The sequence below is a fragment of the Garra rufa genome, chromosome 5 (assembly GCF_049309525.1).
Source record: "Garra rufa chromosome 5, GarRuf1.0, whole genome shotgun sequence".
In the NCBI taxonomy this organism is placed as follows: Eukaryota; Metazoa; Chordata; class Actinopteri; order Cypriniformes; family Cyprinidae; genus Garra; species Garra rufa.
The window spans coordinates 6,442,420-6,463,747 of record NC_133365.1 but is presented as its reverse complement, the minus strand read 5'-3'; the positions used below and the strand labels follow the sequence as shown (position 1 = coordinate 6,463,747).

The 21,328-nt window shown below is 37.9% G+C and overlaps 1 protein-coding gene across 1 annotated transcript; it reads left to right on the top strand.

Annotated features, from left to right (window-relative positions):
* Positions 1-6,351: 6,351 nt before the first annotated feature.
* On the top strand, positions 6,352-20,169 carry LOC141335120 (NACHT, LRR and PYD domains-containing protein 3-like). Its single transcript, XM_073840440.1, has 8 exons — positions 6,352-6,461; positions 6,726-6,809; positions 6,981-8,789; positions 9,138-9,308; positions 10,346-10,516; positions 11,900-12,070; positions 18,547-18,725; positions 19,017-20,169. Coding segments are annotated over exons 1-8 (2,655 nt in total). The 5' UTR covers positions 6,352-6,393; the 3' UTR covers positions 19,019-20,169.
* Positions 20,170-21,328: the final 1,159 nt, after the last annotated feature.

Genomic DNA, 21,328 nt, shown 5'->3' with positions numbered 1-21,328 from the left:
AACAAACCCACAAAGAATGAAAGAATGTCAGGCTCTTTATAAACCCCCAGAGTTCTATTCGAACGCGCTCTATGGCGTCATAAAACTCGAGAGTCTCTGAACTTTCTTAATGATTCCCGTTTATTTTTAAATAGGCCTGTAATATGCATAAAATCAAAGATTACAAAAACACAGTCTGTCAGAATATTATGATAAATTAAATATGTATTATAAATTAATAAAATGCTTTATCCCAGTAGTTTAAAAAAATATACATAATGAAAAATACAGTATATGTGTTCGATTAAATAATAATAATAATAATAATAATAATAAAAAACATTAAAATGTGTTTTAGCTGCATGTATGGATGCTCATGTTTTTAATATGAGTTGCGGTTACAATTTTTGAAGGTTTAAAATGACAACTGTTTAAATATTAAAGATATATAAAACCAATAATTTAATAAATAACTTTGTGTAGCCGTATTAACCAGGTTGTTTGTCCAGTTTCTCCAGCAGAGGGCGTCTATTTAACATGTAATCTGTTTAGATTTAATCGTGTGCAGTCTGTGGTTTTACTGTGTATCTCTTCTCTAGCATATGAAGTGATGTATTTTAATGTGTGAAATCACTGCTGTGTCCTACAGTCAACTCTGTTTGGAAACTGTTCATTCAAATCCATTGCTCTTTTCTCTCCTAATGTCCAGTTTCACCAAACCTCAAACAAAGTCATTTGCCTCAGAATTTATCACCTGCTCATTCTTTTGTGCAGTTTTATGAATAATTTTTAACAGAAGTTGCTTCTTTCAGGAGTAATGTAATCCTGAGAAAGTGTGTCATGCACCATCATATAGTTCTGTCCTCTAATTTTAATTAAAAACCAAAACTCAAGGTTCCCAAAGTCAAACATTTCTCCAAATCTGAGACATTCATCAAGAAAGACGAATTTACATATGTGACCCTGGACCACAAAACCAGTCTTAAGTCGCTGGGGTATATTTGTAGCAATAGCCAAAAATATATTGTATGTGTCAAAATTATAGATTTTTCTTTTATGCCAAAAATCATTAGGAAATTAAGTTAAGATCATGTTCCATGAAGTTTTTTTTGTAAAATTCCTACTATAAATATATCAAAAGTAATTTTTGATTAGTAATATGCATTGTTAAGAACTTAATTTGGACAACTTTAAAGGTGATTTTCTCAGTATTTTGATTTTTTTGCACCCTCAGATTCCAGATTTTCAAATAGATGTATCTCGGCCAAATATGGTCCTATCCTAACAAACCATACATCAATAGAAAGCTTATTTATTGAGCTACCATATGATGTATACATCTCAGTTTTGTAAAATTTAACCTTATGACTGGTTTTGTGGTCCAGGGTCACATATTTGGTGAGTAAATATCTATATAATTAAGTGTATTTCTCTTGTTTAATTAATTTCAGAAACCACACATGTATCCAAGTCCTTCAGAAAATCAGATCTCATCCAGTTCTGATAGACTGCTTACTGTGTTTCACACTCCCAAAATTAATACACCAATGAATCCCTCATGAATTGTTCACAGTAAAACAGTAATATGCATTCAAAAAGAATTGATTTCATGTTGATTTGGTCAGTTTTTTCCTTTTTTGTGACTCGGCTATGGATATGTGACAGACCAATCACAGAAGCAGATCAATAAAGATAACATAGAATATACTCTTTATTCAGTATGTTGTGCTGTATGTAGTGAACAGCAGTGCCTCTGTTTGAGTTCAGAGACTCAAGTCTAGTGTGCACCAGAGTGTGAAATACTGTAGAAGACACTCTAACCAGTGACAGTTTCAGCTTACACTCACAAAACACACTAACATCTCATCTTATTAAAATGGCTCACTTTCTGCAGCTATTGAGCTCAAAGAACACTACAGTCATATGTCATAATATGTTTTGCTAAAGATGGTAAAACCCTAGAGAGATCCAAGTGTAAAACACAGATAAACCCAATGCAAAAACACATAGCTAACATGTAACACATGATTCTGGGTATGGACATGACATCTAAAGTTCAGTAGTTTTGAATAAACAAAGATTTTCTGTTTCTGTTTCAGGACCAGCAAAGATGGAAACTTCTACTCAGAATCTGACAGAGGAGATGATCATGGAACTGGTGTAGAAAGGGACTATGGCAGAGCGGAAGACCCTCATGGAAGGTGGAAGAACAAAGAATGAAGGACGACAATGTGGATTTATTAAGAAGTTTGTAAAGAATGTGTTAACAGGAGCCAGAGACGGGACACAATAAAAACAGATGCAAAGAGGACAAAACAACATTTCTTCTTCTTTCTTTGATAGCATTTAATGCATATTTTTGTATTAATAAGTGCAGCACTGCTCTGTTTACAGCGGTCATAAGCGCCACCTGCTGTCAGAGAGAGAATTTGTATTTTTAGAATCATCACTGAGACTGTTTGCTCTAAATCTTAAAATTAAAAATAAAATAAAGCAAATAAACATCTTGTTCATTCATAATGTTTTGTCTCTTGCTTAAAGATTAAAGAAAAAAATTGCGCCAATTTGCGTGTCTAGTTTGATACACATTGAAAAAAACAGATGAAATTGTTAGTAAATGCAGAAAATCCTGTCTTATTGTAATGCGCCATTAACATACAGTAGTAGAAGAATCAGTGTCGCAATCAGTGAGGAATGCAGGTGACTTCCGCGTTCATATTTCTCCTGAAGGACGTGTGCTCTTTAATGTGTTTGATATTTTTAACCAAATGGTTTCGATTCTTTTCGTGTTGTCTGTGGTTGATTTGATCATTTGTGTTAACATAAGACTGAGTGTCGTTCTGCTGTTTCTCCGACTCTCAGGATCCGTTCAACTCAATTATTTGTTTGTCATTTCCACCCAGAGTAAGTGTTGGAGATTCATCATTCTCTTCTGTCTGTTCAGCTTCATCATGGATGACACACAAACACCCCGAAATCAAGATTTGTCTCCTGGATGCAGGTACGAACTATATTACCACTTTGTAATAAAAATGCCTGTTTTGCAGTGTGTCACAACATTTTAGCTACATTTTAAAAACATTTTATTGTCTCATAACTTAAAGTAAACATTTGTTTTAATATTGTGTTAGGCAATACTTATAACGTGAAAGTAACGTGTGTCCCATATTTGTTATTAGTGTTCTGCATTTCTCTCATCAAGTGCACACACAGAGCAGACTGACTCTCTAACCATTAGACCACGACTGCCCTCCATTTAGCTCTGTTTATTAATATATTATCTGTATAATTTCAAAACACATAGGGTTTCTAGGGTCCATGAATAATTAACATGATCAAAACTTTGCTGAAATCTATTGTATGCAACTTAATGTTTTTTTAAAGTATTTTGCTGTGAAATCTTTCATCATTTATTCTAATGCAAATGTAGTAATAACGTTTATATTGTTAGTAATGATTCTTTTTTTGTCATGTTAAACGTGTTGTGATCTGCTGAGATACAAACATTTACAGGCAGATTATTTCAACATTTCAACATACACATAATAATGCTTTACAACATTTTAAACATGGATGTCAGATTTATTTAAATAAATGTCATTAAATTTGTTCAACAGAAGAGATCAGAGCCAGAGCTGTTTATATTGTTTATAATTTTATTGTTTTTTTATTATTCTTTTATTATTATTATTATTTGTATTATATTAATTTTATTAGGGTATTTGTATTCAAATGAGTTGTTATGGCAGAGAGTCTATGAAAGAACTTTAGTTTATGGATTGTGTATCAAATAGGGTTAAAGATTCAACAAACATTTCAGCATGTAAGTCATTCTTGTTAAGAGGAGCTGTGCTGTTTTTTTGTATAACATTTTTATTTTATTTATTTTATTAAATGAAAACAATAAAAAAGGTGCACTTTGTGCCTATCGCACAGAAGAGAATGGAGGAGATGATCAAGGTTGCAGAGTAGGGCTGAAGACCCCCATAAGGGACCAGCAAAGATGGAGATGTCTGCAGGAGCTGACAGAGGAGATGACCATGGAACTGGTGTAGAAAGGGACCATGGCAGAGCTGAAGACTCTTATAGAGGAGATGACCACAGAGGAAGAGTCCACGGTGGAATCCACAAGGTGGAAGAACCTGGTGGAGCCAGAGAGACGATGATTCACGGTGGAAACCAAGGAGGAGCAGGAGGCACAGAGGACCAGAGTGAAGTCATAGGCCTAACCAAAGCATAATCTAAGAGTCAGAGGAATGAGGCGACGCCGTGGGTAAGGTAGACGGAGACAGAGTGAGAAGTACACCACTGGAAATATGTGAAAATATTACGAAGTTTGTAAAGAAGACTTTAACAAAAGCCAAAGATGGGACACAAGACAGATGCAAAGAGGGGAAAATAACAATCAAAGAAAAATACAAATATTGAATTGGGGGGTTTACATACATGTATCTTAAAAGGAAACTGACTTGATTGCATTTCCTTTAATGCATATTAATGTATTAATAAGTGCAGCACTGCTCTGTTTACAGCGGTCTTAAGCGCCACCCGCTGTCAGAGAGAGAATTTGGATTTTTAAAATAATTTCACTAAACTGTTCTGTTTGCTTTAAATCTTAAAATTAAATAATAAAAAAAACTGCTCATTGTACATATAGGCCTATAAAAATCTTTTTTGGATCGTGATTAAAATCTATCGTTGCCTCTTTCAAATGACAATGAGGTCAGTTAGTCTGTAATAGAGCAAATAAACATCTTGTTCATGTGTGTCTAGTTGGATACACATAGAAAAAAAATATATAAATGAATTGATCATAAATGCAGAAAATCCTGTCTTATTGTAATGTGTAATGCGTAAATTTTATTGTTAGTTTATTGTTACTGTATCCTTTCTAGCCACAACCCGATCAGTGTCGCAATTACACAGGTGACTCGACGCTGCAGGTGACTTCCGCTTTCACATTTCTCCTGAAGGACGTGTGTTCTTTAATGTGTTTGAATTTCTTTTATTTTTAACCAAATTAACTAGTTTCGTTGCTTTTTCGTGTTGTCTGTGGTTGATTTGATCATTTGTGTGAACATAAGACTAACATTGTGTATTTGAGTGTCGTTCTGCTGTTTCTCCGACTCTCAGGATCCGTCCAACTCAATTATTATCATTTCCACTCAGAGTAAGAGTTGGAGATCTCTCTCTTCTGTCTGTTCAGCTTCATCATGGATGACACACAAACACCCCGAAATGAAGATTTTTCTTTACGATGCAGGTACTTTGAAAACAAACCCCTTTGTAATAAAAATGCTTGTTTTGTAGTGTTACAACATTTGAGCTACATATTTAAAACATTTTATTGTCTCATAACTTACAGTAACATTTGTTTTAATATTGTGTTAATATGACAATAATCATAAAGTGAAAGTGAAAGTATCGTGTGACCAAGTATGGGCTTGTTATTAATGTTCTGCATTTCTCTCATCAAGTGCACACACAGAGCAGTCCGACTCTCTAACCATTAGACCACGACTGCCCTCCATTTAGCTGTATTATATTTGATACGCTAATGTCTAGGGTCTATAAAGGATTAACATGATCAAAACTTTGCTGATTTTGTTTTTGTTTTAATCAAGTAAAGCATTTTTTGCTGTGAAATCTTTCATGGTTTTATAATGTAAATGTAAGCATAACGTTTATATTGTTATTAATAATTCAAGATGAACATGTACTGGGCCGAACCAGGTGCTTTCTTAACTATGCATTCATAATTTTTTTATGTTAAAGTTTTTTATATATATTTTTGATGTTAAAAAGTAGATGTTGAATATGCCACAACAGGCTTTTGTGGAAGGTTTATTTGTGCATCTCTTAATAATCACTGAAAAACGGCAATGTATTCCAAGAGATACAAACATTTACAGTCAGATATGTATTGTGTTTTTTTTTTATGTTAGATATTCATGTTTTTATGGTATTCATATTAGTTAATATGGCAGAGAGTCTATGAAAGAACATTAGTTTATGTTTTCTATATTAATATAGTAAACATATGGAAATCAAAAGTTATTATTATTACAGTAATTCAAAGAATTCTTTATTATAGTTCAGTTCACCAGAAGATATCCGAACCAGAGTCCAGCTGTGTGTCTATGAGGAGTGACAGATCTATGTATCAGCCAATTAATTTTAAGAGTAACAAGTCTATTGGTCAACAACAAAATCTCAGGTACAATATTTCATTAACAGATTAAAATATTTGTTATAGTGTTTTATCATGTGATTATTTCATTATTTCATCTGATATTTTAACACTTGCTCACACAGAGAGACACGTCTATGACAGTAACTAGTGTATCTTTAATCTCTCTCTGTTATAGTTCAGTTCACCAGAAGGAATCAGAACCAGAGCCCAGCTGTGTGTCTATGAGGAGTGACAGATCTATGTATCAGCCAATTAATTTTAAGAGTGATGATAAAAGGCTTAACCTCAAGTATTACATTTTTTGTTAAAGATATGATTATAAAAATATATTTTAATTTAAACTGTCATAATTATGCAGTACTATAATAATATGAGCAGAAGTGTGGCTAGGAAATGCAGTTAATCTAATGACAGAGTAGAATTCTTTATTTAAACTGTATTTAGTTTTTTTACAGTTGTGACCTTGAGCGTGTAATTTTAAAAAAGTCACATCTGTTATTAAGGCCATGAGTAAAATGTCAGTAATGTCAGAGTGTTTGATTCTTGATTTAAGGTCAGTCCTGCCACCAAAACCCATCTGTAAGAAATATGACCAGTCTATGAATCAACCACAGGACAACACAGATCCTGGTGTCAGGTAAACTGTGTTCACAAACTGTCATCACACATTACTCAAATACATCATTAATGACACATTTCATGAACTCTGATATGTTAGGTGTCTCATAACACAGAAAACAAAAATATATTTTGCTCTGTACATTTACCTCTGTAAATCATGTAATAATGTAATATTTTAATTTTACAGACATGAAGTCCTCAACACGTTTAGATCAAATCTGCTGAAGAAGTTTGGGCGTCTGTATGAGGGAACAGTGACGCAGGGAAAGCCAACACTCCTGAATGAGATCTACACAGAGCTCTACATCACAGAGAGTGAGAGTGGAGAGATCAGTAATGAACATGAGGTCAGACAGATTGAGACACAATCCAGGAGAACAGCAACAGAGGACACAGCCATCAAATGCAATCACATCTTTAGACCTTTACCTGGACAAGACAAAGCCATCAGAACTGTGCTGACAAAGGGAGTCGCTGGCATTGGAAAAACAGTCTCTGTGCAGAAGTTCATCCTGGACTGGGCTGAAGGGAAAGAGAATCAGGACGTCCAGCTCATATTTCCACTTCCTTTCAGAGAAATCAACTTGATGAAGGACAAAACACTCAGTCTTTCAGATCTTCTTCATGTATTTTTCCCTGAAACTAAAGAAATGGAAATATCCAGTGATGACTATAAAGTGTTGTTCATCTTTGATGGTCTGGATGAGTGTCGTCTGTCTCTGGACTTTAAGAGTAAAGTGAAACTGTGTAATATATCTGAATCAGCCTCAGTGGACGTGCTGCTGATGAACCTCATTGTGGGGAATCTGCTTCCCTCTGCTCTCATCTGGATCACCTCCAGACCAGCAGCAGCTGATCTCATCCCCTCTGAGTGTGTCCATCGAGTGACAGAGGTACGAGGATTCAATGAGCCACAGAAGGAGGAATACTTCAGGAAGAGAATCAGTGATCAGAGTCTGGCCGACAGGATCATCTCACACCTGAAGTCATCCAGGAGCCTCTACATCATGTGCCACATCCCAGTGTTCTGCTGGATCTCAGCCGCTGTTCTAGAGAAGATGTTGAGTCCAGCAGAGACTGGAGAGATTCCCAAGACTCTCACTCAAATGTACACACACTTCCTGATCCTTCAGACCAACATCAAACATGAGAAGGACTATGAGAAGAAGGTGACAGATGAAGATATGATCCTCAAACTGGGGAAAGTGGCTTTTGAGCAGCTTGTGAAAGGAAACCTGATCTTCTATGAGGAAGACCTGAGAGAGTGTGGCATTGATGCGACAGAAGCATCAGTTTACTCAGGATTGTGCACTCAGATCTTCAGAGAGGAGTTTGGCTTGTATCAGGGGAAAGTCTTCTGCTTTGTTCATCTGAGCATTCAGGAACATTTAGCAGCTCTATATGTGCATCTCTCCTGGACAAACAACAATATAAATGTGTTTGACCAAATCATCAAACAGAGTTTGAGGTCTAAAGTGAAGGACTGGTTTCAACTCAATTCATCAGAACATGTTTCATTATCTGAGCTTCATCAGAGAGCTGTGGATGAGGCTCTAAAGAGTAAAAATGGACATCTGGATCTTTTCCTGCGGTTTCTTCTGGGTTTGTCAGTGGAGTCTCATCAGATTCTCCTACAACGAATAATGACGATGAAAAGAAGCAGCTCTGACAGCAATGAGAAAACAGTTGAGTACATCAAGATGAAGATCAGTACCATTGACTCTCCAGAGAAATCCATCAATCTGTTCCACTGTCTGAATGAACTGGGTGACCGTTCACTAGTGGAGGAAATACAACAGTATCTGAGATCTGGAGGAATAAGTAAAGCTGAACTCTCTTCATCTCAGTGGTCAGCTGTAGTTTTTGTGTTGTTGACATCAGAAGAGGGCCTGAATGAGTTTTGTCTAGATAAATTTGTTAAAGAAAAGAATAATCCTGAAAATATGAAAGTTTTTCAGAAGTTGCTGCCTGTGATTAAAGAATCCAGATCAGTTCAGTAAGTATCACTGAGAAAAATCACTTCACATTTAAAACATTAAGAAAATCAAAGTTAAAAGCTTGGTCGACTTTTTGATGTGTTTTTAATATAGTGATACTGTGAAAGATTTCCTTAGACATTCAAACAAAATCAGAGAAGTTGCATATAAATAATTAAAATTTTCCAATTAAAAATGTTTCAATAAACATAAAAAGGAAATTAAATATTTCTCATCTGGAATAAAAGACCAAGCAGAATTAATTTAGTTATATTGGAATTGCAAGTTGTTGTTAATTGCATAAAGCCGTTTTTTGGAGCTGTTTGCTGTTTGATAGTGTTTCACGTATGATTGTCATCTGTCTACAGGTTGAGTTGTTGTGGTGTCACATCTAAAGGTTGTGCTGCTCTGGCTTCAGCTCTGAGATCAAACCCCTCACACCTGAGAGAACTGGATCTGTCTGGGAATAAACTAGGAGATTCAGTGAAGCTGCTTTCTGATGGACTACAAAATCCTCTCTGTAAACTGGAGAAACTGGGGTAAGATCATATGTCACACACTGTGATCAAAATGCTGTATCAAATGCTGAGATCTAAAAGGACCAAACAACAACATTTCCATTGTCCGTAGCCAACAAGATGTTGATTGTAATTTTCAGAAGGCCAGATTCAGTACTGTGTAATTGAAGTACTGTGTACTGCTCAAATAAAGTTCCAAACGTATGTTCAGGAGGAGCCTAATCATTCAGTCAATCATCATTTTGAGTCGATATAAGCAGCACTCACTGCACTGTCCCAACATCAGTTCTTCCAGCATCCCTCCACCTCCTTAAAAGTTCATAGGACACCTGCAGCCTGTCCTTGTGCTATTTGTGTTCTGCCCTTCTGCATATTCATCTGAGTGAACGAATAGAATCATTAATCCTGTGTGCATATTTTTGAGTGAAACACTTGAAAAGAAAGTGTTCAAGCAGATAATATTAAAATGACTGAGGTACTCACCTGCATCAGAATTTTCCCAAATCCAAAAACAACTGGTCAACTGCATTATACACAGTAGCAAAGTCCTGGCAGACTATAGGAGAGAAATGACAAATCCATCACGTCTGGGCCGAGATATTACTAGATCAACAAGGAAGAGCTGTATTAAATGTCACAGATTTATGGTCAGAAAGAACAATATCAGCCTTCTCTATGTCCATGACAGAGACACCAAGTGAAAAAAACAAGTTCCTGAGCCAAGAGGCCTTTCTTGCATGTTCTCTCTGTGTCTGTGTGAAACTATAAACACACACACAATCACTTCTCCACACATACTAGTAAAGATCTAAGTAGTGAATAGTGTTATTAATAAACAGATTTTGAATACAAATATAGACATGGTGCAATAATGAATATTTCTTTTTCTTGAATAACACTTGTGATGTTTTATGATCTGTGATACTTTTGTCCTCAGTCCAATGATCCAACAAACATATTGCTTTGTGCTTTAAGTTTGTACTTCATTGTTAACAATAGATTCACTGCTAAACTGATCTGATCTGAGAGAGTGAAGAGTGTGTCATTGTTCTCTACAGGTTGAGTTATTGCAGTGTCACAGATAAAGGTTGTGCTGCTCTGTCTTCAGCTCTGAGATCAAACCCCTCACACCCGAGACAACTGGATCTGTCTTACAATGAACTAGGAGATTCAGTGAAGCTGCTTTCTGATGTACTACAGAATCCTCTCTGTAAACTGGAGAAACTGTGGTAAGATCATATATGACTCTCACACATGAAGCACATTGTAAAGTATATTTGAAGTGTTCAGACTCTTTCTGCTGCTGTGAGTTTGACTGACTGAGCTGTAACTCATGAGCTGCTCTTTACAAATGATCACTTACTGATTACTGACAAATTATTATTTATTCAATTACTGATTACAAAGTACATGATCAAAAATGTAGTTGGTAAAAATCTATTGAATTACAAACATTAGGAATCTGTACATATTATTTCTTTAATGTTATATTTGTGATGCTTTTATTGGGAAAGAACATGTCGTCACTGTCTTTTTTAATTTGTAATTTTAATTTTAAAGTTGTAAAAGGCCAGGTTTCTTGTTATCATCTTTAACAGCAAACTGTGTTTTATTCCTTACATTTATTTACTTAAAAACCATGAATGTTTAAAAAGTTTTTATCTAAAACCAAATGAGGAGCAGACAGTTCAAATCTTGTGAATTTGTACAGAATCTGTTGCTGGACTGTTATTTATGGATCAGCCTGGAAATCATACATAAGACTTTTGGAATCTGTTCACCACTTTTCTGTCACTGAATAAAAAAATACAAAGTTAACTACAATCTTTTTATCTCACATTTTTGACTTTTCCTCTCACAATTCCAAGTTTATATCTTGCAATTCTGGGAAAAGAAGTCAGAAATGTGAGATAAAAAGTTGCGGTTACTTTTTGCTTCTACTGATTATATTGTACAATATTGGGGGGAAAAAAGTAAAAGAAAATATATTCCATTCTTTATCAACATTGTGAAGGTTATTAACCATTTCATTATTCCATGGTTTTCCAAACTGTAGCTTTCCTGAAAAAAACAGAGGCTTTGGGAGTTGATGGAAAGCAAATAGTTAATTAAATCATAAAATTGTCAAACTCAATGTTAAATTAAAATGAATAATTTTAAAATAAAACAATCAAAATAAAATTCTAACCAGTAAAAATAGAAATACTTTATTTGTTTAAATGTGTCAATCAGCCATGAACATGGGAACTGTTGTTAAATTATTAAAATATAAACTTTTTATGGATGGCCACTGTTATGTGGAGTTTAGCTTCAACTCTGATCAGACTTCCTTGCCTGAAACTTTCTGAGGATCTGAATAGTGTAATCAAATAAGACACATTTTGCACAAAATACAGATAAAGTGCATATAAAAATACAATTTATCCTGCTTGAATGAGACTTTGGATGTTTTGTGATAATATTTTATGTTCTGTGACATTTTAGACGTCAATCCAATGATCCAGCAAACAAACTGATTTGTGCTTTAAGTTTGTACTTTCTCTTTAATAATAGATTCAGAGCTAAACTGATCTGATCTGAGAGAGTGAAGAGTGTGTCATTGTTCTCTACAGGTTATGGGATTGTGGTGTCACAGATGAAGGTTGTGCTGCTCTGGCTTCAGCTCTGAGATCAAACCCCTCACACCTGAGAGAACTGAATCTGACTGAGAATGAACTAGGAGATTCAGTGAAGCTGCTTTCTGATGTACTACAGAATCCTCTCTGTAAACTGGAGATACTGTGGTAAGATCATATATGACTCTCACACATGAAGCACATTGTAAAGTATATTTGAAGTGTTCAGACTCTTTCTGCTGCTGTGAGTTTGACTGACTGAGCTGTAACTCATGAGCTGCTCTTTACAAATGATCACTTACTGATTACTTACAAATTATTATTTATTCAATCACTGATTACAAAGTAAATGATCAAAATTGTAGTTGGTAAAAATCTATTGAATTACAAACATTAGGAATCTGTACATATAATCATTTTGAATGTTATATTTGTGATGTTTTTATTGGGTAAGAACATGTCGTCACTGTCTTTTTTATTTGTAATTTTAATTTTAAAGTTGTAAAAGGCCAGGTTTCTTGGTATCATCTTTAACAGCAAACTGTGTTTTATTCCTTACATTTATTTACTTAAAAACCATGAATGTTTTAAAAGTTTTTATCTAAAACCAAATGAGGATTGGACAGTTCAAATCTTGTGAATTTGATCAGCATCTGTTGCTGGACTGTTATTTATGGATCAGCCAGGAAATCATACATAAGACTTTTGGAATCTGTTCACCATTTTGCCGCCACTGAATAAAAAATACAAAGTTAATTGCAGGATTTTTATCTCACAATTTTGACTTTTCCCCTCACAATTCCAAGTTTATATCTTGCAATTCTGGGAAAAGAAGTCAGAAATGTGAGATAAAAAAGTTAGTTACTTTTTGTTTATTCAGTGGCAGAAACAGGCTTCTATTGATTATATTAAACAATATTGGGGGAAAAAAGGCCAAAGAAAATATATTCCATTCTTTATCACATTGTGAAGTTTATTAAACATAACATTATTTCTTGGTTTTCCTAATTGTGGTGTTCCTGAAAGAACACAGACTTTGGGAGTTGATGAAAAGCAAATAGTTAATTAAATCTGTCAAACTCAATGTTCAATTAAAATAAAACAATCAAAATAAAACACTAACCAGTGAAAATAGAAATACTCATTTGTGTAAATGCGTGTCAATCAGCCATGAACATGGGAACTGTTGTTAAATTTTTAAAATAAAATAACTGTCATGTGGAGTTTAGCTTCAACTCTGATCAAACTTCCTTGCCTTCCTTTCTGAGGATCTGAATAGTGTTATCAAATAAGATACATTATGCATAAAATACAGAAAGTGCATATACAAATACAGTTTATCCTGCTTGAATGAGACTTTGGATGGTTTATGATAATATTTTATGTTCTGTGACATCATTTTAAATGTCAAACCAATGATCCAGCAAACATACTGATTCCTGCTTCAAGCTTGTACTTTCTCTTTAATTCAATCCCTGTCTTATATCCTGAGAAAAGCATTAAGGCTGGCCACACACTAGACGATTTACAAATCTTATCCGATTTTACCACTAGAGATCACAGACATGAAGACAATGTCATGAAGACATGAAGTTGTTTTTTATTCTTATAATCCTCTGAAAGCACAAATTAGACAATTTGACCAGACCACAAGACCACACACTTGTTGATTGTAGATTGATTCTTACTAGGACTAGTTGTTAAAGATCCCTAACTTTCAGCACAACAATTGAATGGAGATGTCATCCTGGATGGGGTGAAATTTGGCACAGATTGCGTGGTGCCACCAGTGTAACACATCTTCAGTTGTGTGCCCCGACCTCATTGGGTGTTTCGGCCACTTATCACAAGACACCCTCTGCCGGGGTTGGCCCACCACGGGTTGATCAGACCCGGGTGTGTGTCGCACGGTGGTGGCACCATGTGATCATTTGGCAGCCCATGTTGCGTCCCTACGTTTCAGCCACAGCCAGTGACTGCTCCGTTCCGCTGCAGTGGCAAGATCTTTGATTGCCCTCCGTTGGGACTGCCCTCTGATCCCTACTTCCTTCAAGAGCCTTGTGGTAGAACTGGCTACAAATCCTCTGCATCCCACCTCCACTGGCCACACCTTCACGTTCCAGCCCCGCCCCTCTGCTTCAGCTGCTAAGTTGGCATACCGCAGCCTCTTCCGTTCGAATGCCTCATCGATGGCATCCTCCCATGGGACAGTCATTTCAATAATGAAGACCCGCCGGCAGGACTTGGACCAGAGGACAAGGTCTGGGCGCAGATTGGTTGCTGCAATTTCGGGTGGGAAGGTGAGCCTCTGGCTGAGGTCTACCCGCATTTTCCAATCCCGGGCTGCGTTCAGTGGGCCAAAGTCTGGAAGTGATGGCTTGGTCCGCTGTTTCTCCCCTTCCCGCATGAAGGTTGTTCTCCGTGGGATGGTAGTCTGGGCATTTGGAGGCATGGCGTTGGTGGTTACCCTCTTGTTCTCAAGTTCGGCAGCCAAGCACTTCAGCACTTGGTTGTGGCGCCAGGTGTACCTTCCTTGAGTTAGGCTGGTCTTGCAACCCACCAGGATGTGTTTGAGGGTTGCTGGGACTGCACACAGGGGACAGGCTGGGTCCTCTCCATGCCAGAGATGTAGGTTGGTTGGGGAGGGCAGGACATCGTATGTGGCTCTAATGATGAAACTTAGCCTATTAGCCTCCATGCCCCACATCTCAATCCATGTGATTTTTCTCCTCTCCACGCCATCCCACTTCATCCAGCGGCCTTGCTGGGCTTGGGAGACAGCCTTAGCACACCTGGCTACTTCCTCCTGGTGGCGCACCTCCTCCACCACCATGTGCCGCCGTTCGGTTGGAGTAGCCTTTTGCCATGTGGGTGTTGCTGCTTCCAATCCAAGGCCCCCTCTGCCATGTTGGACATGCCCCACTATATCCCGGTGTCTGAGGGCAGCCTTTGCCACCGCAACTGCTGCCGATGGCTTCCATTTCCTCCCTGTTGCTAGGGTTGGAGCAGCACCTCTGACGACTGGATCCCGGGATTCTTTGAGAGTCATTTCCAGCCTTGATTTCGCACATTTGTACTCCTCCACCAGGCTTGAGATTGGCAGGGAGAGGGCTCCGTTGCCATAGAGGCCAATGCTGGTAAGACATCTCGGCAGTCCAAGCCACTTCCTCACTTGTGCATTCACTAATCTCTCCAGTCGATTGGCATGGGATAGCGTGACCTCATAGATAGAAATTGGCCACATGAGACGGGGCAGCAGCCCAAACTGAAAACACCACAGCTTCAGCTTCCCGGGGAGAGCAGTGTTGTTGATCTTCTTGAGGCCGCTGATTGTATCCTGCCTGAGTTGCTCCACCTGCTTCGAGTCTTTGAGTTCTGCGCTGTACCAGCGGCCGAGGCTTTTGATAGGCTTCTCCAGAACTGTTGGTATTGGCTCGTTGTTGACCTGGAATCTCTCGTTGGTAAGCTGGCCTTTAACAATGGAGATACTGCGGGATTTGCTGGGTTTAATCTCCATTCGTGCCCATTTGATGTTTCCCTGGAGTTTATCCAGCAGGCGTTTGGTGCATGCATTTGTTGTTGTTATTGTCGTCATGTCGTCCATGTACGCCCTGATTGGAGGAAGATGCAGCCCACTCTTCAACCGCTCCCCTCCAACCACCCATCGCGATGCTCGAATAATGAGCTCCATCGCCATGGTAAACGCCAGTGGAGAGATAGTGCAGCCTGCCATTATGCCTATCTCGAGGTGCTGCCAGGCAGTTGTACTGGCCTGTGCTGTCACACAGAATTGAAGGTCCTGGAAATAGGCTTTGACCAGCCTTGTGATACCCTCTGGGACTTGAAAGAAATTGAACGCCGTCCACAAAATTTCATGCGGCACTGACCCAAAGGCATTGGCAAGATCTAAGAAAACCACATGCAGGTCTTTCTTCTCCTTCTTAGCTGTCTGTATCTGGTGCCAGATGACATTTGTGTGTTCCAGGCATCCTGAGAATCCACTTATCCCTGCCTTTTGCACTGAGGTGTCAACAAAGTTGTTCTTCTGCAAGAACACAGAAAGCCTATGGGCCACAACACTGAAAAATATCTTTCCTTCCACATTCAGGAGGCTGATCTGGCGGAACTGATCGATGGTTGAGGAATTCTTCTCTTTGGGAATCAGGATCCCTCCTGCCCGTCGCCATGCCTTTGGTATAATTCCTTTTTCCCATGCCACTTTCATGAGCTTCCAGAGGTACTTCAAGACGCCTGGTGTGTTCTTATAGAGCCTATATGGAACGCCATTGGGCCCAGGGGCTGAGGCTGTTCTTGCCCGCTTTACCGTGCTCTCCACTTCGCTCCAAGTAGGGGGTCTTGTTTCCAGCTGGTGCTCGGGTGGTTGAATTGGAGGCATATCATCCGGAATGCTGGCTGGCACATGCCTCTGGTTGTCGGAGTAGGTCTTCCTCATGTGCTCCTCTAGTTCCCTTATGGGTGCTTTGAGGGTCCCAGTTTTCTCCTTGACAAAGAGGTCTTTGACAAACTTGTAGGGATCTCTGTAGAAGGCAGTCCTCGTTCGTTCCTTCTTCTTATGTTGCTTTCTAAGGCATTCTGCTCTTCGCAGTGTTGCAATACGCTGCTTGATGTCACCCTGTAGTGCCTCAAGTCCTTTCCTTTCCACTTCTGTGGCCTTCCTCCATTGTTTTCTCAGGTTCCTTCTTTCTTTCACCAGTCGCTCAATCTCTTGTTGTCTCCTGGATTTGAGGTTGACTGATGGGTCCTTCTGCATCCAAAGGTTTGTACTTTTCACCCCGAATCTCTCTGCTCCATAGCTGTAAATAATCTCTCCGATCTTGTCCAGCTTTCTTTCCACACACCCTTTCAGACCTTCTAGAAGATGGACAAGGTCTGTGTCTGTGGTTTCCCACTCCTTTTTCTGGCAGGATTTAGGCCACAAGATTTGAGGCTTCCGTCCATTCATCTTCCTCTCTACTGCTGTCTGTGGCTGGATGGGCTCTGGACTCATGTCCGTTGGTGGCTCTGTGCTTGGTTGAGCTTCGTCTGGGGTTCTGATACCCTGTGGACTGTGGTGAATATCCTGCCACTGGGCTTCACTCGACTGATTTGCCATACCTCTAAGGAAGTAGTGGTCAATGCGAGGCCCCTTGCTAGGCTCTCTCAGGCACTTTTTCCTGCCCTGGTGGATCTTGAGACCCTTCTCTGATGTTATCTTTTTCCAGCCACAGCTGCAGCTTTGAAGCTTGTGTCCTGCCTGTGCTGTTACTCCATCAACTCCCGTGCTGAACATTTGATTCATTGTCGTTTCCGTTCCAGGGTCTGTTACCGTGTGGTCCACCGACGAGTCATCTTCCGCCCCCGCTCTCGCAGACTCAAGGGGTGTTTTTCCTTTTGAAATTTTCGTAGCCATAGTTGGGTGGATCCAAGTCACTGTGTAGTGCAAGGATCCTGCTAGCACGGGTAGCTAACCCATGCCAGCCCCGTTGGGGTCTGTTCCCTCCTGCCAGCAGTCTCTTCAGGCCGTCACCAGGTCTTTCCCAGGTTGTCAGCTGCCCTTTCGCAGCGGTCACTGGTTTTAACACCAGATATCAAGATTCTTACTAGGACTAGTTGTTAAAGATCCCTAACTTTCAGCACAACAATTGAATGGAGATGTCATCCTGGATGGGGTGAAATTTGGCACAGATTGCGTGGTGCCACCAGTGTAACACATCTTCAGTTGTGTGCCTGAACACAACTGAAGATGTGTTACACAGTGACACAAGATCTCATGGAGACTCACAAGATCAAATGTGACCAGAGAAGAAAAACACATAGAGGACGATGGCTGGTCTGCTTTCACTGTGTGTTTGTGGCTGCCAGGTTTCAGCTGTAGAAGCACGTAACATCCAGCAGGCGATGCTTACTTGCTCTCATTGGCTATCGCTGGTATCACATCAGAGGCAGCCTGATCAAGAGTTGTAATATCAAACATGTTTGACGTTTATGATTTGAGTTCAGGGACACTCTGTCTCGATCGGGAGCAGTTAAATAATCGTAATGACACCATACTATAGAGGATTTTTTAACAAAAAATAATGTTGTTCAAGGGTGCAAATCAGGCTTAAAATTGGCCTTTAAATCTTCTAGTGGTGTTCCTGCCTAAGAAAAGAAAGTTCATCAAAGTGTCATATAAACACCAAAGACAGTAAAGCTGAAGTTAAATAGGTGATGACAGAGGAATGCTCATTAACACGATCTCAGTGCATGTGTAGTTCTGTCTGACATGAAGACCTTGAGTATCTCTATTGAGTTCAACACATTTCTGTTCAGTTTTAAACTGGTATATGAGACAAATTATGAGTTTGATCACAAGAGTTAATAATTGAGATGTAATGGGGAACATGTGGCTCCTGTGAAGCAAATGTCCTCCTGTAGGTGTTTATAAGATGGGCAGGTGACTGTTTCTCCATATAGATCTGTCCATATATCACTATGAAATATTTCATAAACAGCTGTGTGTGAAGCACATGACCGTTTCTAACAGCACCATTGAGCATCAACATTCATAAATCTCATTCAATTAACAGTAGTATGAAGCAATACTTGTCAAAAAACTACAGACACTTTAACTACAATTCACATTGTGTCATTGTTCTCTACAGGTTGTATAAGTGTGGTGTCACAAATGAAGGTTGTGCTGCTCTGGCTTCAGCTCTGAGATCAAACCCCTCACACCTGAGAGAACTGGATCTGTCGTATAATAAACTAGGAGAATCAGGAATGAAGTTACTCTCTGATCTGAAGGATGATCCACATTATAAACTGGAGAGATTATACTGTTGTGAGTGTTTGTATATTTAAAGCTTTTAAAATGACCCAAGTTCAGTAACAGACCTCCTGTGTGTGAAATTGAAGAATATAAGATAATAATTCAGCTCCACTTTAGTCTCTGTACTTTAAACTGCATTTAATTGTAAATGTTGATCACTTACTGTTATTAATCTATGATCAGTTGTTCATTTATATCTCTGGCTGTAATATGAATATACTGTGTTTTTCTGAAATGGATCTGCTGATGTGACAGCAGTAATGTCTCATACTCATATGTGTCTGTCTGTGTGTTTTATTGTAGGACTCTCAGTATTTAGACATCAGTCCAGTTTCCACAGGATCAGCTGATGGTGAATAAGGAGCCGCTACAGAGACGTCACAGTCACACAATCAACACAGACTGAAGAAACAGACACAGCATCACACTGTCTTAAGTGTGTGTGACTTTACATAATTTTTTCGTTTTATACTGGCCCATGAAAATGAGTGCTGAAAATTAGTGAGAGAAACGTGAAGAGTATTAGCTCACCACTGCAACAGTGTATGGTTTATCAGTGTTCTTCAAGCCATCTCGGGTAGTTTTCATAATGTATATAATGCAATACCAATCAACATAGCCTTCATCACCATATAGAATTCTGTAAAATAATATATTTTCTGCCTCATTTTGGGATAAGAAGCTACATCAGTTCACAAAGCAAAGTTATTTCAAACACAATTGACGCTATGAAGCAAGTTTGAATGAAAAATATGTTGTCATTCTCTTATTTTGTTGTACTTTGATGCAGTTTTAAGCAGTGATAGGTTAAAAAAAAAAAAAAAAAAACAGCTCATTGCACAGATTTTGCTACCGGGCCTGCAAACAGCAAACACAGAAGGTTCCTCCAATATTACCATATGGTTCCCTTTTTGTAATTTTTTGGGGAACCAAATAAGAACATTACAGAATTGTTTTCTCTAGGTTCTTTTTTGTAACTAAAAGCTAACCTTCCCACAACATTGGAGGGAGATAGGTCCAGAAAGCAGTTTTCGTGTACTTGGAGTAAATATTAAAGTGACACTTTTTTGTCTAATCCTAAATTGTGTTTGTTATTTCATGTGTCACAGTCATGATCAATCTACAGGGTATTTAGTGCTGTAACACATCCTGAACTTGTCCAGTGTCAATCTCTATGGTGGTTACGGCCCTGCTTAAAAGATAAAAACTGTACTGTACTTAAATGTTAAGTAAAATACATTTTCATTTAATCTTTAAGTACAGTTTTTATTTAACTTTTGGGTACAACACAATTTAATTAAATAATTATTTTTAAAACATTATTTACCTGTATGTAAGCACAGAGTTGTGTTAATGTTCAAACTGTGTATTTACAATGTTTAAAGTGTCTGACAATAATAAATATACTTATTAGGAATAAACGGCTCTTTATAAACCCACAGAGTTCTATTCGAACGCGCTCTATGACGTCATTAGACTCGACTTTCTTAATGATTCCTGTTTGTTTTATACAGGCCTGTAATATACATAAAATAAAAGATTATAAAGTCTGTCAGAATATTGTGATAAATTAAATATGTATTATAAATTAATTAATGCTTTTTTAAATGTACAGCATAATGCAAAATAGCTATATATTTGTTTGATTAAATCGTTTTTAACATTACATTGTGTTTTTGCTGCATGAATGCTCATATTATTAAAATGAGTTGAATTAATTAAAATGAAATTAATTAAAATAAAGTTGCTGTAACTATTTTATAAGGTTTAAAATGACAATTGTGTATATAATATATATATCAGACAAATAATTTAACAAATAACTTGTGTAGCCGTATTAACCAGGTTGTTTGTCCAGTTTCTCCAGCAGAGGGCGTCTATTTAACATGTAATCTGTTTAGATTGGATTTAATCGTGTGCAGTCTGTGGTTTTACTGTGTATCTCTTCTCTAGCATATGAAGTGATGTATTTTACTGTGTGAAATCACTGCTGTGTCCTACAGTCAACTCTGTTTGGAAACTGTTCATTCAAATCCATTGCTCTTTTCTGTCCTAATGTCCAGTTTCACCAAACCTCAAACAAAGTCATTTGCCTCAGAATTTATCACCAGCTCATTCTTTTGTGCAGTTTTATGAATAATTTAACCATCATATAGTTCTGTCCTCTAATTTTAATTAAAAACCAAAACTCAAGGTTCCCAAAGTCAAACATTTCTCCAAATCTGAGACATTCATCAAGAAAGACGAATTTACATATTTGGTGAGTAAATATCTATATAATTAAGTGTATTTCTCTTGTTTAATTAATTTCAGAAACCACACATGTATCCAAGTCCTTCAGAAAATCAGATCTCATCCAGTTCTGATAGACTGCTTACTGTGTTTCACACTCCCAAAATTAATACACCAATGAATCCCTCATGAATTGTTCACAGTAAAACAGTAATATGCATTCAAAAAGAATTGATTTCATGTTGATTTGGTCAGTTTTTTCCTTTTTTGTGACTCGGCTATGGATATGTGACAAACCAATCACAGAAGCAGATCAATAAAGATAACATAGAATATACTCTTTATTCAGTATGTTGTGCTGTATGTAGTGAACAGCAGTGCCT